Raw genomic sequence first — 26,295 nt, forward strand, 5'->3', positions numbered from 1 at the left:
ATGAAGTAGGAGTTAGTGGTAAGAGAGTTAAGGGGTAGAAAAATTCAATTATACTTAGGAATTAAAAGCAGCTCTGCTTTTAGGGTCCTGCATTCCTGTGACCTGGGATGCCAACTTCATACGAGGGATGTTTCGGGATATACCTGCAACAGGAAACCTGTATCATATCCCCTGGTGTAATGTTATAAACTAGAAGCCCTAAAGCAAAGCAGGGAAGAAGGGTGATCCATATGTGAATGGTAATTTCTCAAGAATCCAGATTTAACAGACACACCAATGTTCCAGGCTCCTCAGTGCAAGGCTGTGGAGATAGAATGCTTTGGAGTAAAAAGGCAGAAGACCTCCCACCTCCAGGAGTATGTGAATGGAAGATTTCCAAGTAGACCCCAAGGGCAGGCTGCACAGTGACACATGACAGGCTGTAGAGTTGTAAATGGAAGCCCTTTGGTCTTGCAAATGTTAATGGACTGTGCAACCAATGATTCCTCCCCCTCTTGCCCTTAGTGAGGGTGGGAGGGAGGATTAGCATGTTTTATAGTATTAATGCTGTGAGTGGTGCTGTCCTGTTAGCTTCTACTGGCATATGACTAAAACGTGATAGGTATTACCAAGATGTGTGTATTTGGCAAGAGGATGAAAAAATTACAGTTTTGGGTCGCTTTATCCTATTTTAATTTCAAGTTTTTCATACAAGCATAAGTTGGGTTCCAGCAAGGGAATAGTGTAAAAGAGAAATCCTGTATCAGCAGTGGATTCTCCACATCTGCAGGGATCAGGCAGGACAAGAGCTCAGATGCTTACACTGCATGTGAATGAGTGGTGGAGATGTTTGTGCCAGCCCAAGCCCTACCTAACCTGTTTTCGTGGTCTGACCCCAGCTGGCAACTCAGCCCCACACAGCCACTCAGTCCCTCCTCCCTGGTGGGATGGGGGAGGCAACTGGAAGGGTAAAAGTGAGAAAATCATGGGTTGAGATAAGACAGTGTAATATATACAGGAAAAGCTGTACATGCAAGCCAAGCAAAATAAGTAATTAATTCACCACTTCCCATTGGCAGAATCTCCAGGAAAGCAGGGCTCCATCATGGGTAACAGTGAGGGGAGAAGATAAATACCATCTCTCTGAATGTTCTCCCCTTTCCACCTTCATCCAGCTTTATAGGCTGAGCATGATGCCATGTAATGTGGGATATCCCTTTCTTCTGTTGGGGGACTGACTGGCATCCTGGCTGTTTCCCCTCCCAACTCCTTGTGCACCCCCAGTCCTACTCATTGGTAGGGTGAGAAGCAGAAAGGGCCTTGGCTCTGTGCAAGCACTGCTCAGCAGTAAGGAAAACAATCCTATTCCCAGAACAAATCCAAAACACAGCCATTTGCTTGTTAGTGTGAAGAAAATTAACTGTTAAAACCAGCAGACCTGTGTTAGCTGAAACAGGACTGTGGTGTGCTTTTGGCAGTATTACAGGAGGCTGGAGTAGAGCATTTTAGTGATGTGATACAGCAGAGCCATCATTGCCAAAGAGGAGCTTCCTAACTTGACCACTATGCATTGTAAATGTACTTCTAAAGACAGAGTTAAACCTTTTCAGTAGAAATTTGAGTAATTTGCTTGTTCTTTATGTTTGGATTTAAATCTGGAAAGGATTACAGCTTTGGCTTTTAGAAGCTAACGGAACAAATAATTTTAATTTTTTAAATTCCTGAAAGCTTTGAACCACTGAGTAATTTAAAATATTTTTTTTTCCCCTTTTGACTGTATTTTATACAGAAAAGCTTTTCAGTAAGTTCTCTCTTGTAATAATTTTGATGTCTCTTTATTTGCAGGTCTTACACTAGTGTCTGCACCTCACCTGGCTCGGTCATACCATCACTTGTTTCCTTTGGATGCTTTTCAGGAAGTTCCACTGGAAGAATACAAGGGGGAACGGTATGCAAATCATATTTATGATAATGAGTTTACTTGTGGATCCTGTAATTTTTTTGTCACCAAAGTAAGAATAGCTGGCAGCAGCTACTTTGCTGATGGAGACACTGAGTGTTTGTGTGGTTTTGGGCACCTCTGGCATTAAGAAATATTTGTAGTTCCCATCAACAGTTATATCTATGAGTTCAGTTGAATAGCTGAAATAATTGCCATGAATTGTTGCTGTGTATAAGATATTTTTTAAACACAGATTGACTCTTTTTTCAGTTAAAATAACACAGTTTTGCTTTCAGGTATTGTCAAGGCTGTCAGGGAGAAATGAAAGATCAAAATGTGAGTATGTTGAGCTGAATTGGAGTTTGCATTGAGGGTTTGAGAAGCAGAGGTGATCCTTTAGTCATCTTAAGACCATGAAAATATTCGTGGATGTTTATGTCATGGTTAACTGGTGTTCTGTGATAAAGAGCCATGTTTTTTAGACTGCAAAGTCTATAAAAGTGTGGGAAGGGATTTCCTAGGAAGCTGCATAAAGAAGCTTCCACTCTTAGCCATGTGGAAGCATCTACAATGACCTGAGCTCAGCCCTGTGGATATACTTGCTGTTAGAAACTTTAAGTTCAGTGTTTCAGAGTTTCAGTGATGTTAGCAACACAGTCTATTTACACTGTCTTCATGACACAACTGTTGCCCTACTGCGGTGCTATGATGGTGATAATTTTTTTAAATTTGACTTGTTTTTCTATCCTTTCCACACAGGTTTACATATGTAAAGTGTGTCAGAATGCATTTTGTGTGGAATGCGACCTGTTTGTCCATGATTCTCTGCACTGCTGTCCTGGCTGTATTCACGAGCATCCTGCTCCCATATCTGTATGACACCATGTCTTTGAGAAATTGTTTTATTTATGTCACTCTTGCATGAATTTTTTTTGTTCAGACATTTTTTTCATTCAGACAGTTTTGTTTATTCAGACATTATTTTAACTGACATATCTCAGAACAACAAGATGGTTAAAGAGGGGTGATGTGCTGGTTTAAAGGTAAACCATCAGGGGAAATGAGCTCAACTCAAAAGAGAGATTATAAGTCAGAATAACAATTTAATAAAATAATACAATAAGTACAATTATACAGACAAACGATTGGTTTTAACCCACAAAACCCAAATGTATAACCCAGCACCCTGGGGCATGAACAGAGTGGTGTTCTTTGGGCCCCGAGTCCAAAGGAAAAGGAGAGGGGAAAACCTGTTGCAGTCTGGTTGAAAAGTGGTGGTTGCAGTCCAGTCGAGAGTGGTGGTCTCAGTCTGGTTGAGAGCAATGATCTGCAGTCTTCCTCTGGATCCCACGAGTGGTTAAAAAGGTCCCAGGACTCCAAGATTATATATCCTCCAGTTCAGGCAGGAATGTCCAGTACCTCCCTCAGGGCAGGGGGTTCCTCAATGGGTGTGAGGACAAGAACAACTCCTATCTCACAGGCCTCTTAACACCCAGTTTATAGCCTGAGGAGTCAGGCTCTATGTGCAGATGGTATAAATGGTTCATTGATAACAGTTTCTGGGAAATGGCATGGAAGGCCATAGAGTACACAGTTTTGGGTTACACCCATCCAGTGATGAACTGGTCCCAGCTGTTCTAACTAGGACAGATGAACAGTGGCATCATAATGTTTTAATGATTTTATTACTTATAATATATTCCTGAATTACTTGTATCTATTTTCTCTGTTCTTGTCTAATGAGCTCTGGCTTTTTCCAGCTGTTATTATGGGTAATGTGTATATTTTTAAATGTGAAAGTGATAAAACTGGTTTTTTAGATATTGTGGTGATTTGGTTTTGTTTCGTTATTAGTTCAAAATGAAGCCCTGAAAGTATGTTTTACATATCTGTTGTTACAAACTTTTGCTTTTGGTGGATGGTGGAGTTCTACAGATCAAAATATTCTTTTGCAAGCATTCAACAAAAATGTTTTTGAGCAATTAATTGGTGGATATTTCATATATTAATTTCAGGTATTGTGGGTACTCACCTTGGCCTTCAGTAAGACAGCTCAAATACAGCTGTTATGAAGGTGCTGAAAACACATTTTAGGTTTTAATGGTGAAACTCAAAGCTAACTGAATTCTGTTACTGCTGTGTTCGCAGTTATGTGGTTTCACTTTCTTGTAGGAGGTAACACTGCTGAAAGGCAAGGAACTTGCAGAAGGGCAAGACCTGGGTTTATACAAACTATTGTTTGATGGTGTGCTGGTTTAAAGGTAAACCAGCAGGGGAAATGAACTCAACTTAAAAGAGAGATTATAAATCAGAATAACAATTTAATAAAATAATACAAAGTACGATTATACAGACAAACAATTGGTTTTAACCCACAAAACCCAAATGTATAACCCAGCACCCTGGGGCATGAACAGAGTGGTGTTCTTTGGGCCCCCTGAGTCCAAAGGAAAAGGAGAGGGGAAAACCTGTTGGTGAGAGTGCTGGTGCAGTCCAGTCGAGAGTGGTGGTCTCAGTCTGGTTGAGAGCAGTGATCTGCAGTCTCCCTCTGGATCCCACGAGTGGTTAAAAATGTCCCAAGACTCCAAGATTATATATCCTCCAGTTCAGGCAGGAATGTCCAGTACTTCCCTCAGGGCAGGGGGTTCTTCAATGGGTGTGAGGACAAGAACAACTCCTATCTCACAGGCCTCTTAACACCCAGTTTATAGCCTGAGGAGTCAGGCTCTATGTGCAGATAGTGTAAATGGTTCATTGGTAACAGTTTCTGGGAAATGGCATGGAAGGCCATAGAATACACAGTTTTGGGTTACACCCATCCAGTGATGAACTGGTCTCAGCTGTCCTAACTAGGACAGATGGGCTCAGTATTGAAGAGAGATGCTATTTGGTTCTGAGGCTTCAGTGAATTGACAGAACTACACATTTTCTTCTCTCCTGGGCTAAACCCCCAGAGCAATAGACAGTAAGGTGGGTGGAGAAGGGGAAGCGTGTGGTCTTATCTGAACATCAAAAGAATAGAATTGAGACTAACACAAAACTCTTGTCATGTGCTACACCTCAGGAAGAGGTTACAGGTGCAGTGTCTGAAGCAGTAGGTCATACCTGGTTTTCTTGTCATCTTATGATTGTAAACACATCAGTGACTGAGTTTCTCTGGATGTATATGAAATATGACTTGATTTTTTTAAAGGGTGAGGTTTGTTGTCAGGTTAGAAATGGCAGTATAATCACTGAGTCTTAAAACTGCAAACAAGCAAAAAAATCAAACCTCTATCTTAAGTTAGTTCCCTGTTTTTCATGCTCACCACATACAAACAATGCACACTACATTTCAGTTCTCACAGGCAGTTTTAAAGTCTGTTAAATATGAAAATTCTCAGTTGTGAACGTAGCTCTTTCTGTGCTTTTTCTACCATTTACGCCTGCAGGCTGGATAGAAGGCAGTCATTCTCTTGTGTTGGCAGAAAAATGATTGTTCACCTGCATTTCATTTTGTGCTTAGTCAAACAATCCCTATAAAGCCTTTGTGCTATGCCTATTACTGTAAGAGTGTCCTTAAAAACTAGCAGAAAAAGGACATAGCCCTGGGGTTTAGTGGGGTCTAGGAGGCCATTCCAAACCAAACTAATGCCCTGAGCAGCTGGCTCTTAGATATTCTGATGCTGGTGACAGTGTCTTGAGACAGTTTTTTCTGGTAATATTTTCATCTTTGCATTCAGCACTTCCTAATGGAAAAAAAGGTTTTGTCTGAACACTTCAAATCCATTCTAGCTTTTTCTCTTACTAGATACCAAAATAACATACTCCTACACAGCTTCTATTTCTGAAAGCAAAAGCTGTGTATGAAGTTGTGGGCCTATACTCCATTACCTGCTTGTGGTCACAGCAATAATTTGGTTTGTACTTTTCTACCGTTCTCGTTGGAAGAGCAGTTCAAACTAGCTCCTGAAAAATCGCTACTGGGGCAGTATTTCTCTGATGCATGAAGAATTTCAGCTGTGTACTGTGTATTTAAAACAGCATGGAGGGAATTTTCCCATCACCTGTTCTCTTTTTCTGGCATTCACTGGCTGTCAGGTCTTCTTTGCTCTTCTGGGAAGCTCCAACCTTCTTAATTCTCATTATATCCCTATTTACCGGATCTGCCATAAGATAAGTTAGTCAGTGAGGTTATTAGCAGGCCTTTTAGAAATTCTTGGTAGTTCTTGGAAGATGTTGCGTAAAAGGTTTTGGACATAAAGCGTTGAGGAAGAGACAAAAGACCAAAATATTCCGTGGTGGGATTGAGGACACAACTGCGGTAGTAAGTTCAAGACTGGAGTGTGCTGCCGTTTGGAGTGCAGGGGACTTCAGAAAGGTGAGTGCCTTCACTTTCCTTCCACTTTATACTTTCCTTGCAGGAATAACAGTTGCCATCTGTAATAATGATCATAACTAATATCCAAGACTGGAAGTGCTAATAATATATTAAAATATGAGTAAAAGAGGAGTCGACAAGAGGAGCAGGTGGATGATCGAAGGAGGCTGTGACCCCATGGAGAGCCTGCACCTGTAGCAAGCTCCTGGCAGGATCTATGGCCCTATGGAGAGAAGAGTCCTTTCTGGAGCAGGTTTGCTGGCAGAACTTGTGACCTTGTGGAGGACCCATGCCGGAGCACCCTATTAAAGGACTGCACTCCATGGAAGGGAGAGGGCAGTTGTGCCTCTTCAGCAATGAACAGTTGCTGAACAGATGATTTAGAAGCTTTGCATCACTGCAATCAATCTTAATTTACTTCAGCTAGACAATGAAGAAAACACCTTCAAAGTAGCTTAGCTAAGTTATGATTAAGTCTTTCTCTTTTTTCTTAATTTGTGGGAAAACTGATTCTCTCTGACACTTGACCACAGTAGGAGGAGGAAGTGAACGCAGTAAAGTTGAGGCCTGTATTTCCCTGAAAAGCAAATCACTGGCTTTAACTAAATTACTGCCTAGTTTTGTGCCTACAGCCTCTGCTCTGCAAGAGTAGAATTGTAGACTAGAATTCAGCCCTACGTGGTAAGTGATGCAACCTGTCCATAATTAGCATTACGTTTCAGAGAGTCTGCTTTTTCTAATTTATTTTTAGTAATGGTACCCAGGAAAAGGCAACACAGCAAAACTTTCTGATATATTCCAGCCATTCATCCAACCAACAAAAGTCTACAGAAGCTAAAAATAAAACCACCTCATAACAAACCACAAAGTTTGAAAAGTAGAACTTTATTAACAAGCACTTGAAACAAGAAATTAGTCTTTCTGAATAAAGCTGTCATATTCATGATTCTAATCAGACCCATAAGATGTCTCTGTTAATATGACAGTACAGTTTTCTGGGCCATTACAGTGGGCACTGTAACACATTGCTGCCACAGCTCTCTCTTTTGTAAAAGAATATTCCATAATCAATGGTTCTGGTGCTGTCATTCAGACAAAACGTCTGAGGAACACAAGAGGTGTTAGGATGAGAGATAAATGAAATCTATCACATGGGATCAAAAAGGTTAAATCTATCATGTGGTAAGAAAACTTGAAATTGTCTCAGGGAAGTATGAAATACTTTGTTGCTGCAGTCCTTGCTAAATACATTTGACTGGAGGGCTTAAAGAAATGGCTCATTTCAATGTACATTTACTTACTAGTAAATGAAGTTACTGAAGGTATTTCTTTACTCATTAACAGGGGCAGCTCAGTGTTAAGAAAACATGACTAATTGTCTTGATAGAATTCTGTTCTTCACCATCAACCATCAGTTGGTGATACAGTGACATACACCTCTCAGTGGGAAAGATTTGTACCTGGCTTAAAAAAAAAGAAGCAAAAATTAGTATAGAATAGCTTTTTCCTTTAAACACACAAAGAAGAATTACTCAACTACACAGAAATTACACATTGTCAAGGAAAATCAGAAAACAAGTCCTGAAGAGAATATAGTTTTGTTTTACAAGGAAGTGAACAATACACAGCAGACTTCTGAAGAAAGTATTTCAAATAAAAGCATGGGCACTGAAGTAATGAGAAGAGAACTGCTTGATAATATCAAACTGAAATGTTGATCTTGTCCTGGAAACAGTTTAGCTACACATCTATGTAAGGAAACACAGATGAAAAAACTGCATTTCACTTACAACCCTTTGTTTCCAAAACAGCCCACTACTAACTATTCATAATTCAAATAAGATGTACTGTTAATCCTGATGAAGAGAGATACTGTAGTTAAAACTATCATCAGAGCAATAAATACTTTCCTTCATTTTAGCTGAGAAAATACTATTCCACAGCTGCTAAGCAAAGAAGGGATTAACACTGGCAGAAGCAGACTTTGTAGAGAGCTGTAAGAGCAGATGGAGGTCCCAAAGCTCATGGGATTTTGAAGAGAACTCAAAACAAGTGGATTTTCATTTACCACAAAGTTGTGATACTTACAATCCTTCAGAACAACGATGACATTCAGTCATTTCGCATGCGTCTGTCTCTCCAGTGCTGCTTCCATTCGACTTTGTTTTAAACCCTACAGGATACAATTTAGGAAAATCTTGGTTTTGCTAACATGGAAATAGAAACTTTAGTTGCAGAACAAAAATATTTCCGAACAATCTTTTTCGGTCCTTCACAAATCACGAGTAGCTTTTAACTCTCCGTGGAAAGCAGAACAGGCAGTTTATAAAAGGAGAGAGGCCAAACTACAATGTTCTTTATAATCAACTGCTCTACAGAATAATTTCAAATATGTATTTCTTGTTCAATTGTAAGTAGATTAAAGCAATCCACAATTACATATCTGAAACAAGAAATTCCCAAACTAGTCTTTTGAAGATATCCTATGGCATCAAACCCTCCCTTTCCAGCTTCCTCAGTGCAACTCTTGACATCATTTTCTTTCTTTGTAAGCGTACAGAGGAAAATATGAATCAATAATACAAGTCACAGATTTTCACAACTATGCTGACAGCTTCTGCTGGGCCTCCACAGCCAGATGAAACAAATACTTACGAAAAGTCTCTGCAGAAATGCCAAATCTGATCTTAAATGTGATACTACCTCTCATACTCAAAGAAAATACATAGAAGACTACTGAATAATAAATATATTAACTCCAACTGCCTACAAAACCAGAACTGGTTGTTTCAGAATGGCTATATGGCAGTGGTTATAAAAGTACCTCATGGAACCAAACCCTCCAGTAGAACAAAGTACTACAACAACATTGACTATATACATATATATATATATGCTGATTCATGTGACTCCTACTCAGTGACAACAATACTTATACAATACAAAACACCCTTAAATGTAGCAATTGTAGATTAGTATAAGAGATCTGAAAAACACCCCTCCCTATCTAACCTTTTGCTGCAAAGAGCAGCAGCAACAGGAACACAAAATTATGAAGACACTTCAAAACCAGAGTGGCACGTACCAGGTAATATCCAGTGTGATAACCACTCATGTACCAGGCTATCAACATGCTCCCCAACGCTTCGTCATCCTCAGGAGAGTCTGGCCTCATAGGTGGTGGAGGAGGAATCAACTAAGAAATCACAAAGGAAATGGCTTCGTTTCAATAGGGTGTATCCCAGGTTAGAGAGCGACCAATTCTAAAAGGTTAAAACATAAAACTGGAAAATAGGAACATATCCTTGATATGTTCTCTGAAAAGGAGTCGAATAAGATGATGCTTTCTGAACATATGTAATTTCCATAGCCTAGGAGAAACAAGATTCCTGTAGCTTGTACACAAATTGTTATTAGGGGGAAATATTATCTGCTTCAGGGAAATCCTGTTGATTTAAGGTATAGTTTCTTCAAATAATTTTCCCCTGATATTCTTACCAACAGCTTCACTGCCACAAAAATGAGTGCAAATCTGTGTGTTAGATTATTGCAATATTTGTAACTGAATGTGCTCACACGTGAAAAATACAGACTCTAACAAATGTGTTCTAAAAACACAGGCAGTGAGCACATTCAGTGAGAAGACCTGAGATCACCAACACCTTTCTTCCTCATTCTCCCATCACTTACCGGTGGTCCTGCTGGGAAAGGTGGCGGCCAGCAAGATAAAAATGATGGTGGTGTCTTGCATTTTGATCCAGGCTACATGGAAAAAAAAAATGGGGCAGTACAAATTAAAAAGGAAAGTGGAGTATTAGGATTTTACTTAAGAGTATTATGTGAAGCAATTCACATGCCTTAAATTTCAGGCAACACACCCCAGCAACTTAATGAAAATACACCCAGTAGCTATTTCTGTGGCACATTCCATGACTGGAAAAGCACAGCTTGCATTACACGTGTCACTGAGGTAAACAGGGCTGAAATGGGGCTCTAGTTAATACAGGCATTTTTAAAAAGTTTTTCCTAAATGGAAGTCAGTCATTGCACTCTCACAGAAAGAAACATATCTAATATGCACACAGGCAAACAGATGATTTCTCTGCTCCTGTGTGGCTGGGGGCACAAGCTGACTAAATTCCATTACACTGGCGAACGTCTTAAAAAAGATCTTAGATACAAATCTATTTATATGAAGGAAAAAAGATAAAATAAAACCTTATAAACAAATTTTGCCCAAACAGTAATATTTAGAAAACATAACGCTGAGTTCAACTACACTATTACTTAAGACTCCTACACCACAGGAGAATTTAAGGGTGTATCAATATCCCATCCCTCATAATTCAGTAGAGAAGCTACAGCTTAAAGGTTCTATGACATGTGGACATCAGTTTTGACGCCTTCAAAGTCCCACGTTGTGAAACATACCAATTGGCCAGAAAAAGTGAAATATTAAAACATCAACAGCACTATCATTAACAGCACTGGCACAGTCCAGGGAAAAAACTTCCCTCTTCTAGGTTACATGGCAACAGTGAAGCAAGTGTTACCTAGGCAGCAGAAGGCTTTCCTCACTAGACAGCAACTCTGCAAAAGGGCTACGCTGTAGCCAGATAATCACAAAATGGCAAACCAACAGATTCTAACAGGCATGTCTGTACATCCCTTCCAAAATGCTGTCAACTGAATTCTACAAAATGATAAATATAATGCTATACTCCCAGTATTCACTACAATACCAGGCTTAACAGCGGTATGTGAATTATTTCAGATAAGGTTGAGCTTACTCTTCCCAGGCCTGGGACTGGTGGTGGTGGTGGTGTAGGAAATCGCAGGTTTTGAGGGGAGAATCTTGCTTTTGTGCAGTTGTTTTTGTTTCGAGGTGACTGGGAAGATTTTTCACTCTCATCTGTTGAATATGGAGTCTCATTTTCATTCTAGAAGATCAAGACATTTTTAGGAAATGCACTAAACAGAAGTTCACAGCTAACAGTTTTAGTGTGAAAAGGCTTGGAAAGTCCCATTCACATCCTTCCCTCTCTCTAGCCCTCCCAGTCCTACTCAGGAATGATTTTATAATCTCACAACTTTATCTGCTCACCATTGTAGCTATGTTATCTTTCACTGGTGAATTTCTTGTTGTCCCCTCCCTTTCTTCCATGCTGAGTTCAAGAAGTAAAGGGACACTTTCATTCCTTCCATCAGCTTGTGTCTGTTTACAACAGAATCGTGTATCGATTCTCTCTGAACACCAGCAGTGCCACCGGACACACTAAGAGAAGCTGATTGTCCCGTTTTCTCTTTCCTTTACAAAAGAATTAAAAGGCGTCCCTCACCTCCCCAGAATTCCCCGTCCCATTTACTGTTTCATTGCTGGCTGGAGGAAGTAGATCAGACAGGTTCTGCTCCTCCTGATTTCCATATCCCGTGTAAGTAACAACACACGTGCCTCTCTTCTGGTTGATGGAGGCAATAGTTGCCAGGTACAAATTACCATCCTCAGACCAAACAGCACTGCAGCTGTCACCAACTTTCCACTGCAACAGAAGCAAGAGAGGCGTGTCCACACCTACGCCGACAATCAGAGAAAAGGTGCCTTTTCCTAAATTACTTTTTGTCCCAGCCACGAGAAAGATTACACCCACCTACAGTGCGGGTTTTTTTGTATTTAGTGGAATTGCTCAATGTAACGTATAAGTAAGGTTTATAAATGATCACCCCCACCCCAAAATGTTACTCCCAAGGTGAAGAAGCTGCTTCTGAGTACCGTAGAGAAGTACAACACGCAGTACAAGCACGAGTGGCACGTACAGGCGAGCTGACCTGTTTCAAAGGCGCTGTGTTGCTCTTCTTTCTATTTCTGTTCTTTTTATGGTTTTTTCTCTTCATCCCCATGCACTTCTCCTGCTTGTCGGAAGGCTCCGAGCACTCCCCATTCTTTAAGGCGTTCTTCGGTAAAAGAAAGGGGGAAAACAATAAACGCCAATCCACCGGCCTCAGCCCCAGGGTGCGGCCACGGCCGCGCCGACCCCCTTACCTTGAAGGAGGCCACCGCCTTGTCGTAGGCCTTGATGAGGGCCGTGTCGTCCCAGATGTCCGAGTCGTCGCTCTGCGGAGGGCACAGAACGCAGGGTCAGCGCGGTGTCCCGTCAGCGCGGTGTCCCGGCCCCGCTCCCGCCCCCGCTCCCGCCGCGCTCCCACCTGGCCGGTGCCGCGCCGGAACAGCACCGCGTCCGCCATGGCCGCGCGCGCCGCGCACGCGCACGCGCCCCGGTTCCGGCCCCGCGTCCCGCGCCGGGCGCGGCCCCTTCCCGGTGCGGTGCCCGCCGGGATGCGCCGCCGCCTCCGCGCCGGGACGGGACGGGGACGGGGACACGCACCGCCGCAGGTCTGAACCGAGTAGCAGCCAGCAGAGGAATTGCTGCTGTATCCAGTGCTGGGCTCCTCAGTGCGAGAAAGACAAGGAGAGGTTGGAGAGGGCCCAGCGAAGGACCAGAAAGATGATTAGAGGTCTGGAGCATCCCTCTTAGGAGAGACTGTGAGAGCTGGGCTTATTTAACCCAGAGAAGATTGAGAGGGGATCTCATTAGTGCTGATGCCTTAAGCCCCAATGGTTTTTTTATTTTTCTAATATTTGTAAGACTTGTAAATTTTATAGGTAGGTTTTAAAAGCAGAAACCCCTCTGTCCCTTGTTCCTTTCCCATGTTTATACATTCCCTAACCCTCTTACCCCATTCTATGCCTTCTATATCAACCTACCCCTGAATTCAGTAGCAGTGTTTAGTCTTTTGTCAAGGTAAAGGCCTAGACTGTTTGGAGAACAGCGTATCAGGGCCTAAACCACAGAGTACAGTCAAAAACTAGGTAACAATATACCCTTTGTACTCTGATGAAGCTGAAGATAATGAAGTAGGTGGTCCCAAAAAGACCCCAGACCAAATTCTCAGGGGGAGGGCCCAGGGCAGTCCAGAGGAAGGGCCAAAGGGTGGACACATCTGGGATTGGATGGATAATGTTATAAAATGGGCACCGCCAGCGCGCGCGTCTATATCACCTACTGCCTTGGCAAATAAACCCTTTCTTATCTCACCCCTAATTAACTGCTCCGGAGATTTTTTCAGAACCAAAATACACCGGCAACAGTGCATATAGGTATCTCAAAGGCAGGTGCCAAGAGGATGGTGCCAGACTCTTTTTGGTGGTGCCCAGTGACAGGACGAGGAGCAAAGGCCATAAACTAAGCCACAAGAAGTTCCATCTCAACATGAGGAAGAACTTCTTTACACTGAGGGTGGCACAGCACTGGAACAGGCTGCCCAGGGAAGTCACAGAGTCTCCCTCTCTGGGGACATTAAAATCCCACCTGGACACATTCCTGTATAACCTGCTGTAGGCGATGCTGCCTTGGCAGGGGCGTTGGACTGGATGATCTCCAGAGGTCCCTTCCAACCCTAATAATTCTGTGAACTTGCTTATTTTCTCACCAGCTGTAGGTATTACGATGCCAGAACCAGCTACGTTTTCCTTCCAGCTCTCCTCAAACTGTGTCAGGGACCTGTTAACAAGCAGCAAATGCACTATAGGATAGAACTGACACAAGCAAAGGCCACAAAGTTCTCTCTTGAGACTAAAAACAGTTGCTGAGGAGCACATTTAGCATAGGTAGCTCAGGGTGCAGCTGCAGCTGAGCTACAGGTTAAGCTCTGGGTGGTGAAAGCCCCAGGCAATAGGCCAGGAACTGCACAGGTACCTGTGGGCCAGCCAGGTGACCAGACACTGAGACACAGCAGGAGTTGAGGACCTCCAAACTTTCCCACCTTTAGACTGTGCGGGTATAAAAGCCCAAGGTTTCCCTTGTTCAGAGTCCGTCCTTCAGAGGCACCAGTTCGAGCTGTTGTTTTGTTATTTAGTTATTGCACCAAGATTAGGTTATATTAAGGATCAGGACATCTGAGACTCTGTAGGAGCAGCTAAACAAGACAACACCAGCCACTGGAATGATAGAAGAAAATATTAAAGCAAAATATTGTGGTCATGAGCAAGCCAGAGCTAAGATTAGTGAGTATGTGAAAAGAATCACAAGGTCAAGCTGGAAAGCCGTTTGAAGCATGGTTGTTGTTCTCTGTGGCTGAAGGCAGCCATGGGAATGTTTCTGTGGAATGTGTGCAGATAAGTAATACCTGGCTGGCTTCATAGCTCAGACCCTTATTCTGTATATAAACGGAGTAATAAAGTTACAAGGAAGCTCTGCCTGGACAAAGTCTCCCGTGGATTCATTCGCTGAAAAGGGTGGAGTGAGGGACCTTCGCTGCAAGACTCTGCTGTGGGAAACCTGGTCTGTGTGAGTGTGGGGTGTGTAGCTGGGAAGGGGCTTTGGTCTCAGCTCAGGTGGTGCAAGGGACTGCCAGAGTGGCTGCTGGATGGTTGCACAGTTCTCCCTTGGTCAGCACACAATACACTCAAGCATGCCTGTGAAGCAAGGGCTGAGTTTTCTCATACTAACTTTTATTCCTGAGGCAGGTTTAAGTACTATTTAAAATAATTTTAGTGATGTAGCAACTTCAAGATCTGCTGACACTGCAATTCATTAATATCAAGCCTGCAGCTTCCTTAGTTAATATCAGCACTAGATTCTTTCAGTTTTGTACACCAAGAGAGTTTGCAATTCAACAGGCAACTCTGCCTATAGTGCAGACTTACACTGCATGTGATATTGCTTATAATATGCATTTCTTAAAAACTTTATTTATATTACACTTACATATATGTACTCTATTTCTCCACTATATTATTCATTCCTTGTGTTCTCGGCAACTTCTTGGAAATCAACTGACTATCAAGCATAACCATTTCAGGTTAGACAGTATTTCATGCAACATTTTATTGTAAAAATATTTCAAGATGAGATTTACAGTTCAGACCTCTGAAAGTTACGCACATTCTGAATGAAGCTGTACTTCCAAGAACTGAGACAACAATATTTGGTCTAACTGCAAATTCAGAAATTCTGTTACTGGAACCATTAAGTAAAACTAACAAATGCAGCAAAAGCTGGAGTAAAGCTAATGCTTGGCTGCTTGGTACTTTTATTCATACACATGCAGAAGAGTGTAGTCAGTTTTGAAACAGCACTCCAGAGAACTAAGCCTATAGTAACCAGAAAATACTCTACACTAATGCTAGTTGAACAACTCTGCACAATAAATGTTTAATCATTTCATGGCCAGACACTTCTATGAATGATCTTTGATCTTCCAGGCCCTTGTTTCCCCGATGCACTCTGTCTTATCCATAGAGGCAGATCATTTTGCTCCTGCCTGCAGAGACTTCCTTTCATTAGCCGCCTTTTGCTTTTGCTGCATGATTTCAGAGTCTCTGTGAAGAAAAAAGGGTTAGATATCAGATACTGGCTCACAGTTTTTCTAAGCAGAGTCTCCTCCAGATTATTTTTGCCCTTTGGCAATCCTCTCTTCAAGAAGAGAAAAAGGTTAGCATAAAACTTCTCAGTTAGCCACGAGCACACTGTTTTTACTACCCTGTGTTTTTTCAGTGCATGCATTATCCAATGAAGCAGACAAGTTACTTGATTAGTAGACCTTATATAATTCTTTCAGTTATAAAAGTAAAGGACACAATGGATCAAACATCTTCAAGAAAGCATTACACAATCTTTTCCTGCTTGTACCAGGCAAAAAGCTGCTCAAAAGAAAGAAAAGCTTTATGGGACTTACAAAAAAAGAACCTGTTTAACAGCAGATAGAGCAAAACTTCATCCACGGTTTATGCTCCGGCACATGATTGGACCATGAATCAAAGCAAAGTACTTAAATGCTGTTTCAGCTAAGGCACTGGATTATTTCTGACCCATTTCCCCCTCCTTTTCTGCCCAACCATTTCACTCAACTTTGCTAGATCTTACCTCTGTTTTCTCTGAGAAGCAGACAAGCTATCCTCTTTCCTTTTGCCTTTGTGGATCTCCTGAGTTTTCTTCAGGTTCTTTTGGCGGGCAAGTTCACGCTGGTTCCCACCTGTAAGATAATATATAGTTAAGCAGTTACTACCACTTTGTTTTTTCCCTCACACCGTTTGCCTGTGTAGAAGTCTGTTATAAAGGTGGTACAGTGTGGCACAATCTGTAGAGTTGGTATGGCTGCATCTTCCATCAGTGTCCCCCCCCAGTGCACAACAGGAGAAATTAAAGCCTGTTAGTTCTCACATGTACAATTCTAGGTCATGTCCAAGAGTTATTAATTTCAATCAATTTTAAAATTAATTTCAACATTTCTTACTGAAATAAAATGCAGTTTGCCATAAAAGACCGAAGGAAGGCCATCCCACAACAGCCTGGGCAAAATCATGTCAGTAACTCATCTAAACAAGAGTCATCATCTCAGACAAATTTCAGCATCCAATATAGCTTACAAATTAATTCTAGATGGAAAGAACAGCATTAAAATTAATTGCAAATACTACTGAAGAGGTGACCTCAAACGACTTTTTTATTTGAAGTCAAGTGCAGTACTTTAGCATGGCCTTAGCAACTGATTACCATAACTTTCAACAAAAGTGAGAAGAGTAACATTATCTATCTATCTATAAAGACACAAAACCACATCACTGCCAGTATAGAGGACGTCTTTTCAGGGAACAGAAAACTTACCCCAGGACTACCAACCCCATGAACTGCCAACAAGTGAGGTGTGCAATCTGTTTCATCAGACAAGGCACAACATCAAAACTCTCCATCTAAATACTCAGGGTTTTCCAGGCAATGGCCACAGCCATCACAATTGCAAACTCTTTTGCATTAGCTGGCAATCTTTTCTCAGTATTCTCTAGTCTGCTCTAACCTGCCAGAACTGGTTCACTGGCTTGCTATTTCTTCTTGTTCTTCTCCTTTTGGACTCAAAGTGTTCCAGATATGCTAGGCATAATCACTTGTGCTGTTATACAATACAGATCACATTTTTCTATGCTCAAAAGTGAAAACTCCATCTACCCGTAACTTCTGTTGTGTTTCTCTGGTCTCTCTCTAGTCTTATGACTACCTATGCCATCTTTCAGTCCTGAAGCCAAAAATCTCTCCAGTCTTCACATGCCTGTAATTTTTGATATATGGAAGCAGTTTAGGACTAGGTCAATTTTAAACAGCAACCTGCTGATATGATCCACAGGTTTGTACTCACCCCATTTCTGAGCTGACAAAGGTACCTGCCATGTCAAGAAGCAGACAAGAGCAACCCTGCAGAAGCAGGGGTTTTGTGCATTCTTCACAACAGTACACGTACTGCCAGAAGTCCAAGTGAAAACAGCCTATTATGCCTGCTACTTCCTGAGGGCTGCTCCTGCCTTGGAAGATACACTTCATCTGCGACAGGACATCAAGTACTACCTTTTGAAAAAGCAAAGAGAACTTCTGCTCCTCCTCCTTATTATCCTCTCCCCAAAGATCACCTAGAAGAAGGGCAGCTGTTTGTTCAGGGACCGAAGTGAAACAGCTCTCTATCTCTGGCAGCACCAGTGCTGATTAGAACTTGATGACTCATGAGCAGATGATACATTCCAAGCTATAAATGGTTCCTGGGTTTTGTGGTGCTCAGGAGGCACGAACGTCATACGAACAATTCAGCAGCAACAGAAGAGCTCTTCTGTGGTCTTTAAAAAAAAAAAAATCAAGTATCTTCCTTTATCATAAGAAAAGAGAGGAAGTCAAAACACACTCCTATTGTCAGAATTCATATAGCAATTACCCTCCACACTTAACCTCAGGCACTTCCTTCCTTTACAAGTGAACACCGTGCACGGTTCCTGCAGTTATTCCATAAACACAGCGAGGGTGTAAATTTAGGAACTAAACACAGTGGCATCACTGAAAAGCCTGGCTGTCAATTCTGCACAGTAAAGCAGAGCAGGAAGAAAAGCTGAGCGACACAGAATGCACACAAAGCACAGAAGACCAAATAACTATCTGGAAAGAAACTTAGTTGTACCATGCCTGCTTCCAAGTCAACATTTCCAAGGACTATTTGGCCCCATTACTTCACCAGGAACCCTGAATGAGTATCCCTAGCTTCAAGGGAGCCAGTGCTGTTTTCTACATTCTGTAACATCAACCTAAATCTTCCATGAAATTGTTCCACCAGATGATAATTCAGCTTTCTGTAATGTGCAATTCAAGCATGAACTGCCCTATAAAGGCCAGTACACCCTTCCTGCTTGTACTCACGCTTAAGCATCCCCATCCCAGCCTGCCTGTGCAAGACATACGCCTTAGTTCAACCTGCCCTTGCTCTTCCAACTCCAGGGAGAAAAAATACCAAAAAAAAGCCCTAAATCTGCCACTTCCTCACGTTCAAAATCTGTTCTGTGCACAAACTGTTTTTGATCCAGGTCTTTGGCTGCACTTCCTGCAGCAGAGTGGCTTCAAAACTGTGTATTTTCAAGAGTGAATGTGAAAGCACAGCCTCAAAACTCTGTATTTTTAAGAGTGAGTGTTGCAAGCACAACCTCAGTTAAATATAAGCAGTTTCTGTACTGCCAAGCATAATACGCAGAAGGCACAGGAGCGACTCCAGAGCGAGCATCTTGGGTTTGGTTCACAGTTCTCCGCCATTTTAGAGCGGGTCTACCAACAACATTGCTGCTGAACACGGTGATGATTCACCAAGTCCTGCTGCCCTTTCAACGACAGCCTTAACAACCGCAACTTAAGTAGTGTAGTATTGAGTGTTCAGCACTGATATAAAAGCCCTGTATTTCCATTTCTGGGCGGCAGCCAGGTGTGAAACGGACGGTGGTTGTTTTTCCAGCCCATCACCACCTTTATTCCTCCGTCCCGCCCCGCAGCACAGCTGCGCCAGGAGGCGGGGGAGGATGTTTTCGCCTCCAGTTCTAGACGGCGGCAGGGCTGGGAAGAAGCCTCAGCCCCAGCGCCCCATACCCACGCACTCGCTACAGGCAGGACTTCGGTGCGGGGACGCCAAGCCCGCAGAGACCCAGACACGGCAGCGGCATCACAGCGCGGTGAATTGCCGGCCCCCGGCCGACCCCCGGCCAGGCTGCCCCTCGGTGTCGCGGCCAGGCCTGGAGGCGACCGGGAGAGCGGCCCAAGCCCCACCGCCCCCGTCGCTCCCCGACAGAACCATAGGGCAACCCCAATGAACCCCATCGACACTCACGGGTCATGGCGAGACGCTCAGGCCGCGCACCACCAGCACCACCACCGACACCACCACGGCCACACCGGGACACACCTCTGCTCCTACCGCCGGAAACGTCTGACGGGCCGCCTGCCGCCGCCGGCCCTTATGAAACCTCACTGGCCTCTGACGTCACGGCGGCGCGCGGGCTCGGCCCAATCAGAGGGCTGCGCGCCGCCGCCCCAGCGCCGTGAGGGCGGGAGGGTCGCGGGGCGTCTGTCTGGGCCGGGGCATGGGGGGGGGGAGATGAGGAGTGGCTCTGTTTAACGAACTGGTTATGGCGGGCGATGCGGAGCAGAGAAAGTAGTTTAGGGGTGTCTGGACTGAGCGGTGAAGCGCCTTTGGAGTGCTCGGCCGTTACAGGCGGTTTCGATGCCGTTGTCAGTTGCCCCGTACGGGCTTTCCCCCTCCCGGCCCCTCCTCGATGCGCCCGCCGGCGCACGCCGATGACGTATCGAGGCGCGCCGCCGGGGCGGCACGCCGTGAGGCGCCGGGGCTCGCGGCACTGCCGGGCCGCCGCCGCCACGCGCCGCTGACGCCGCCGAGCGCGCGGGCGGACAGGCGCGCGCCTCTCCCGGGAGCGCCGCCATGTTCCGGCGGGCCCGACTCACGGTGCGGCCCAACGTGCGCGCCCCGGGCAGGGCCGCCGCCCCCGCCCCCGGTACCGGCGGGGCAGACGCGGAGCCCCCGGAGCCTCCGGGCTCGGGCTCCCCGGTGGCAGACAGAGCAGGGACCGCGGCGGGAGCGTCAGAGGCACGGCGGGCCGAGAGGTGAGTCCCGCCAAGCTCGGGCCGATGAGGCCGTGTCTGGGCCCGCGAGTCCCCGGGCCCGGCCTGCGCAGGGGGAGGCGGGGGCGGCGGTGGGGGCTCTCCGTAGCGCGGGTTGTGGTGCCCTGCCCCTGCTGTGTTTGGGGGCTCGTCCCGAAGAGCTCCTGGGAGACCCCGCGGTCGGTGCCCGGTGTCAGCGCGTACGTGGTTGTCGGACAACGACTTCTGGGTGTTTGACGCGTTCGCAGCTTAAGCAGAACCTGAGCTGCGGTCCCGCAGCAGGTGCTTGGAATGGGCTGCCCAGGGAGGTGGTGGAGTCACCGTCCCTGGAGGGGTTCAGGGAAAGACTAGACGTGGCACTTGGTGCTGTCGTCTAGTTGGCCATAGGTTTGATTCGATGATCTCGGAAGTCTTTTCAAACCTAATTGATTCTGTAAGATAAAACTGCGAAGCAGGGACCCAGTGTAGTCTGGCACTCGGTTTCTGGCTCTGCAGCAGCCGGGAGCCCCGGTTTGCTGTGCACAGCAAAAATTCCTTGTGCTCCGTAATCGGATGACTTTGATTCTGCATTCCTGCAGCACTTACTCCTTTGTATTCACCTCTCCGTGCATTAACAAGGGAAGACTTTCTAGTATTTTTCCTTTTCGACTGTTCAGTTATTGTAGCGCAAGCACATTGTAAAGTTGGTCGTAGGACCAGTCCTTGAGGACCTTCCTGTTGTAGTTTAACCCTGACTGGATGCTAAGCCTTTGCTTGCTTCATCACACCCCTGCCCCCTCCCAGCCCCATGGGATGGGCAGAAAATCAAAAGGGCAAAAGTGCAAGAATCCTCTTGTCAAGATAAAGATAGTGTAATATATAAAGCAAAAGATGTGCAAGTAGGCAAAGCAAGACTGGGAACTCATTTACCACTTCCCGTCATCAGGCAGGTATTTTACTGTCTCCAGGAAAGTGGGGCTCCATTACATGTAACAGTTGCTTGGGAAGAAAAACATCGTAACTCCAGATGTCCTCCTGTGTTCCTTCTTCCCCGGCTTTTACTGAGGAACATGATGCCACATGGGATATCCCTTTGGTCATCTGGTGTCAGCTGTCCCCGCTGTGTTGCCTCCCAGCTTCTTGCCCATCCCCGGTCTGCTGGGTCATGGGGCACCATGAGAGAATACCTTGGTGCTATTTAATCATTGCTCAGCAATAGCTGGAACCTGGGTGTGCTGTCAACACTCTTGTGGTCACAAATCTGAAACAATAGATCAGCTACTGTAACTCTGTCCCCCCAAAGGCAGTACAGACCAGTTTTTCAGGAAATTTCCCCAGTCTGATGTTTACTTTTCACAACAATCTTCCTACTTCTTTTAAGTTCTGCATCTTTCATGAATATCTCTATTCTTTTGGTTGAAGCTTGTCCTTTATAACAGTGTGACAAGGTCTTACAGTCTTCTGTTTCTTGTGACTAGAAATTCTGATATCAGAGTAGTTGGCATGACATGTCTTTAGGAAACCCATGCTGCCTCTTTTTCGGCTTGTGTCTTACATCTTCTTTTGCATTGTGCTTTAAGGATGTTTTTCTTTCAGGTTTTATTTATAAAATTCACTTGTTACAAAGATTATGTTACTAGATCTTTTGCAATCTGATACTTTGTTCTTAAATGAAAACATTCTTACTATTTTTCACTTTTGTGATACTGTTGCTAATTCAGGAGATTTGTTAAATACTTTCATATTTGTAGTTTAACCAGTGCTTCAGTGGAATATAACATTGGGTTTCAAAACTAGATACCGGTGCTATTTGGAAAGGCACTCTGATCTATTCTCATGGCTTAAAAAACAGAGCTTTGCCATATAACCTTATGACAAGGTAACCCACCCACTGATAAAGGGAAGCCAGTTGATGTAATCTTTTTGGATTTCAGTAAAACCTTCAATCCTGTCTCTCACAGGATCCTTCTGGCAAACTGTCCAGCCCACAGCTGGATAAACATATCATGTGCTGGGTAAGCAATTGGCTCATGGGTGGAGCACAGAGGGTAACAGTGAATGGGGTGACATCAGACTGGAGACCTGTCACTAATGGGGTTCCACAGGGCTCCATGTTGGGCCCTGTGCTCTTCAACATCTTCACAAATGACTTGGACACAGGACTGGAAGGGATACTGAGCACATTTGCAGATGACACAAAACTGTGAGGAGCTGTTGACACCCTCACAGTCAGGGAGGCCCTGCAGAGAGACCTCGACAAATTGAGGACTGGGCAATCACCAGCCATATGAAGTTCAACAGGGGGAAATGCCAGACCTGCATCTGGGATGGGGCAACCCTGGATGTTTGTACAGACATGCTGGAAAGCAGTGCCATGGAAAGGGACCTGGGGGTCCTGGTCAATGGCAAGTTGAATCTGAGCCAGCAGTGCCCTGGCAGCCAGGAGGGCCAACCCTGTCCTGGGGGCATGAGGCAAAGCATCACCAGCTGGTCGAGGGAGGGGATTGTCCTGCTCTGCTTTGCACTGGGGCAGCCTCACCTTGAATATTGTGTGCAGTTTGGGGCACTGCAATATAAGAAAGATATTAAGCCATTAGAGAGTGTCCAAAGGAGGGCAGTGAAGATGGTGAAGGGCCTTGAGGGGAAGCCATGTGAGGAGCGGCTGAGGGCACTTGGTGTGTTCAGCTGGAGAAGAGGAGGCTGAGGGGAGAGCTCATTGCAGTTACAACTTCCTTGGGAGGGGAAGAGGAGGGACAGGCACTGATCTCTTTTTTGCAGATCAGTGACAGGACCTGAGGGGATGGCATGAAGCTGAATCAGGTTGGATATCAGGAAAAGGTTTTTCACCCAAAGGGCGGTTCACTGGAACAGGCTCCCAAGGGAAGTGGTCACAGTGCCAAGCCTGACAGAGTTCAAGAAGCTCTCAGGCACATGATGCGATTCTTGGGGCTGCACAGGGCCAGGAGTTGGACTTTGGTGATCCTTGTGGGTCCCTTCTACGTCAGGATATTCTGTGATTTTAAGTAACAGGCACATAAAATATTTTTCTCAATAAATATAAAAAATACCCAAGCTTACAAATCCACAAAACCATACCCTTCTGTTAAAAAAAAAAATAAAAGAAGAGCAATTGTAAGACAATTAAAACTGTTTTAAAATTGTTCATGTTGAATGTGTTTGCCAACACTTCGGAAGGTGTGGGATGTGTTCAAGGGTGAGCTTCTTTGGGGATGTGTGGATTTGGAAAATATTCTTCTTAGAAGAAGAGACCTGTGAACCACTGGAGAACTATGGTGGGTTCCACAACTCAGCTGGACAGAGAAGGTGGTATCCAACTTGAAATGCTGGGAGACTCTCAGGGGAACTTACAGTCCTGGGAGAAAGTAGAAAAGGCACGGGTGAGAGCTGCTCCCTTCCTTCCCCTATTTGATCACCTTAAGTTCCACTAAAAAGCTGGTTCTTAAAGTTCTTGGTTGCTTTTGAAGGTGTACAGCAACCAAACAGGAGAGAGCAAATTGGGATTTTTTGCAGAGCAGACAGTGTTAGCTTTTTGGGGAGCTCTAGATATCTTTCTAGGTGATGCATTTTAGAAATTGGTTGTCTGGGTGTCTCTGTCTCTAAGGAAGAGTGGATTTGACAGAAGTCACACAGTTTGATTTCCTGGGTGAGGTATTTGGTGTTGTGTAGTGTGCAAGAAAAGTAAAGGTAAATGCGAAAATGTCTTGCATATCTATCCTTCCAAATCACAGCATTCCTTCTCAGCTGCTCAAATCTGTGTCTGTAGCATTGGTTACTTTACCCTGTTTTGTTTTCAGGGAAGTGAAAATTTTCAAAGCATAAGATAATTCTTTTTTTTTCATACAGTTTCTGCTAAATTGTGTTTAACTGTTCAGAAATCCAACGTGGCACTCTGATTAAAAACTCCACAAAACACAGGTGGTACGGAGAAGGTGAAAAAGAATTACTTTCCACTGTCTCCTGCTGTACAAAGAACAGAGGGTGTTGAAAGGAATTTGCAAGGATCTCATTCAAAACACACAGGCAGGCACCGTGCAATGACCCCTCTAAACTCCTCTTCCAGTGATGTTCTGTGTACTAGAAATGTTTATGAACTCACAGTGTGGGACAAACTGATTCAGCCATTTAACAGAGGCTGCTTAATGCAAACCCATTATATGCAGCATTTGCCTGAATCACAGGCAATAGCTGGAGAGGATTTAGAAAAGTTTCTCTGCTTTTCTTATATTCCTTGAAAGGCATTTGCACCTGATCATTTTTGAAAATGGCTAAGTGAACTATGGGTGTGGTTGTCCTCATATACAGAAACAGGGCATAGTTCCAATGTAAAATTAAAAAAAAACCCTCTTTATGACTCAGTTATAATTCTGCTGCAGTCTTACTGTGAGCAACAGCCATGAAGCTGAACCCTGGAGGAGTCAGCAGATTTGGGGAGATCATAATTGTTCGCAATTTTACTTGCACTTTGAAAGTTATTTCTGTGTAAATGATGGGAAAAGTACTTATATAAGAAGGCTTTCCAGGGAAGCTGAGAGTTGTTGATGTGTTAAGTGTAAGCAGCAGCCAGTTTGCCTGCTGAAGTTTTTCTGAAATTCACAGTTTACATATCATCTACTTGCAAATGTGTATGTAAGAGGAATGTTAACATTTATTGTAATAAAAATCATCAAACTGCTTGTGACATACAGCTTTATTAAAATGTTTTTAGTATATCACCTGTGTTATGTGATATATTTATTTATATATTTATTTTTTATATTTTTTATTTATTTTTTATAAAGCTTTATTGTACCAGTATTTTTAGCTGAAAGGAGAGAGCCTTCCAAAAAAAGAAGTGGGGGGTGGGGACATGTTACTGTTGTGGGCTAGTTGATGAGTAATTAATATTAGAAAATAATATACCAGCTCTTATAGCTGATTGGTTTATGAAGAAGTACCAGCTACACCTTGATTCTAGCATTGCTTTTTGTATATAACAGTTTTCCTGTAGCAGGGGGTTTATACTGATTTACCCATAAAAATATCTCGAAAGTGAGAGTGAAAAATCTGTCACCATGAAGTCCTTCAGAATAATCTCTTAAATTTTCCAGCGATGACAAGGCTGATGGTTCCAGTGGTGCTGGGGAAGCTAGTAAACCTGCAGAGATGCCTACGCAGAGAAGAAAACGGATCTCCACCATGCCAAATCTTGTCAAACCCAGAGCTGGACCTTCATCTGCTCAGCGTTCTGCACCAAGGCTGCAGAGGCGAACATCACAGGCTCCTGATGGCGGTGTTTCATTTCAGAAGGATTCCCCCACACCAGAAAAGAGTAGTGTTGAGAGCTCTTTAAAGTCTCCCGTGCTTCCTGAGAAGAAAACACCTGTGCCACAAGTGCCACAGTTTTCACCGCTAAAGAAATCGGTGAATAAAGAGCAAACTGTAGGTGTGGCTGCTCAGAAAAATGATGACAGTTTGCAGAAGAATGTACCCTCTCCCCTCAAGGAGAGACCAACACAGGAGAGATCAGAAACACAGGAGGAAAAGCTTCCTATGAAACCTTCTCCTGAAAAAGAAAAACGAACGTGTTCTGACCGTGAAAGGATCCTCAAAGCTCGGAAGTTAAGAGAAATGCTTAAAGAAGAGCTGAAGAAAGAGCGGATGGTAAGACCTCTGTGCTGAGCTGTGCTGGTTTGTAAAGGGCAAGGCGTGTGATTCACCTAGCATGTATTATCTCTTTGCATTAGTGGTTTCTGGTGGTCATCAGCTGCTCAGTGCTAATAGTCTGTGATACCTCATAACTCCATATGGGTTTGTTCTGTTTAGAAGCAGTAGTAGAACTTTGTCCACTAATAATATGAATTTCACAAGAAATTGTGTATTGTTTCATTTGATTAGACCCACAGGTCTTTTTGACATTACACCTGGTATTATTTTATAGTCAGCATTCGAATTTTAAAGTTTCACAGTTGGTATTAAGTAGGGAAGTGTGCTGTAAGAAGCTTGGAATTTGGTATTTCTCATAGTGTTTCAAGTGGATCATTGTCTGAGTTCTGTAATTCTGAATA

At 43.9% G+C, this 26,295-nt stretch overlaps 4 protein-coding genes across 15 annotated transcripts in view; 2 read left to right on the forward strand and 2 right to left on the reverse strand.

Moving 5' to 3' along the window:
* GTF2H2 (general transcription factor IIH subunit 2) overlaps positions 1-26,295 on the forward strand; it is a 49,203-nt gene that overhangs the window by 8,637 nt on the left and 14,271 nt on the right. The window contains exons 13-16 of one of the 4 annotated variants that reach the window (XR_007902804.1): positions 1,825-1,927; positions 2,218-2,257; positions 2,681-2,964; positions 4,183-4,263. Coding sequence is in view for 1 of the 4 variants with exons in the window: in XM_051777633.1 (XP_051633593.1) it covers positions 1,825-1,927; positions 2,218-2,257; positions 2,681-2,800 (263 nt within the window). In the remaining 3 variants the exon portion in view is untranslated. Of the gene's footprint in view, positions 1-1,824; positions 1,928-2,217; positions 2,258-2,680; positions 3,743-4,182; positions 4,264-26,295 lie in introns of those variants that run through there. The other 3 variants (XR_007902802.1, XR_007902803.1, XM_051777633.1) reach the window with 3 other exon arrangements.
* LOC127466634 (survival of motor neuron protein-like) lies at positions 7,146-12,582 on the reverse strand. 4 transcript variants are annotated; one of them, XM_051777636.1, is made up of 10 exons: positions 12,486-12,582; positions 12,322-12,393; positions 12,108-12,233; positions 11,621-11,821; positions 11,386-11,496; positions 11,072-11,221; positions 9,972-10,043; positions 9,367-9,477; positions 8,370-8,454; positions 7,146-7,741 (listed from the first exon to the last, which is right to left on the reverse strand). In XM_051777636.1, exons 1-9 carry the CDS (start codon positions 12,522-12,524, stop codon positions 8,398-8,400), a joined length of 939 nt encoding a protein of 312 aa, XP_051633596.1. In that variant the 5' UTR covers positions 12,525-12,582; the 3' UTR covers positions 7,146-7,741; positions 8,370-8,397. The 4 variants fall into 4 exon arrangements, with proteins under 4 accessions (XP_051633596.1, XP_051633594.1, XP_051633598.1 ...); XM_051777634.1 differs by having other exon boundaries at positions 7,146-7,745; XM_051777638.1 differs by lacking the exon at positions 11,386-11,496 and having other exon boundaries at positions 7,146-7,745; positions 11,648-11,821.
* SERF1B (small EDRK-rich factor 1B) lies at positions 15,135-19,606 on the reverse strand. The gene is made up of 3 exons (XM_051777639.1): positions 19,464-19,606; positions 16,205-16,313; positions 15,135-15,660 (listed from the first exon to the last, which is right to left on the reverse strand). Exons 1-3 carry the CDS (start codon positions 19,468-19,470, stop codon positions 15,588-15,590), a joined length of 189 nt encoding a protein of 62 aa, XP_051633599.1. The 5' UTR covers positions 19,471-19,606; the 3' UTR covers positions 15,135-15,587.
* Positions 19,726-26,295, forward strand: part of BDP1 (B double prime 1, subunit of RNA polymerase III transcription initiation factor IIIB) — a 52,234-nt gene continuing 45,664 nt past the window's right edge. For all 6 annotated transcript variants that reach the window (XR_007902801.1, XM_051777630.1, XM_051777628.1 and 3 more), the window contains exons 1-2: positions 19,726-20,254; positions 25,339-25,891. Coding sequence is in view for 5 of the 6 variants with exons in the window: in XM_051777630.1 (XP_051633590.1) it covers positions 20,073-20,254; positions 25,339-25,891 (735 nt within the window). In the remaining variant the exon portion in view is untranslated. The remainder of the gene's footprint in view (positions 20,255-25,338; positions 25,892-26,295) is intronic.

Source organism: Manacus candei, unplaced genomic scaffold, assembly GCF_025592945.1.
Source record: "Manacus candei isolate 608988 ecotype Guabito, Panama unplaced genomic scaffold, ASM2559294v1 h1tg000010l, whole genome shotgun sequence".
Classification (NCBI taxonomy): Eukaryota; Metazoa; Chordata; class Aves; order Passeriformes; family Pipridae; genus Manacus; species Manacus candei.

Excerpts from the sequence above, each read along its gene's own strand:
- LOC127466634 (XM_051777636.1), bottom strand. The coding sequence starts at position 12,524 with ATGGCGGACGCGGTGCTGTTCCGGCGCGGCACCGGCCAG. Across the intron at positions 11,222-11,385 it reads AAGATAACATAGCTACAATG|AATGAAAATGAGACTCCATA; the intron begins GTGAGCAGATAA and ends TTGATCTTCTAG. Across the intron at positions 9,478-9,971 it reads CTTTCCCAGCAGGACCACCG|TTGATTCCTCCTCCACCACC; the intron begins GTAAGTGATGGG and ends GTGATTTCTTAG.
- SERF1B (XM_051777639.1), bottom strand. Across the intron at positions 15,661-16,204 it reads GCTTCTCAGAGAAAACAGAG|AGACTCTGAAATCATGCAGC; the intron begins GTAAGATCTAGC and ends TTTTCTTCACAG.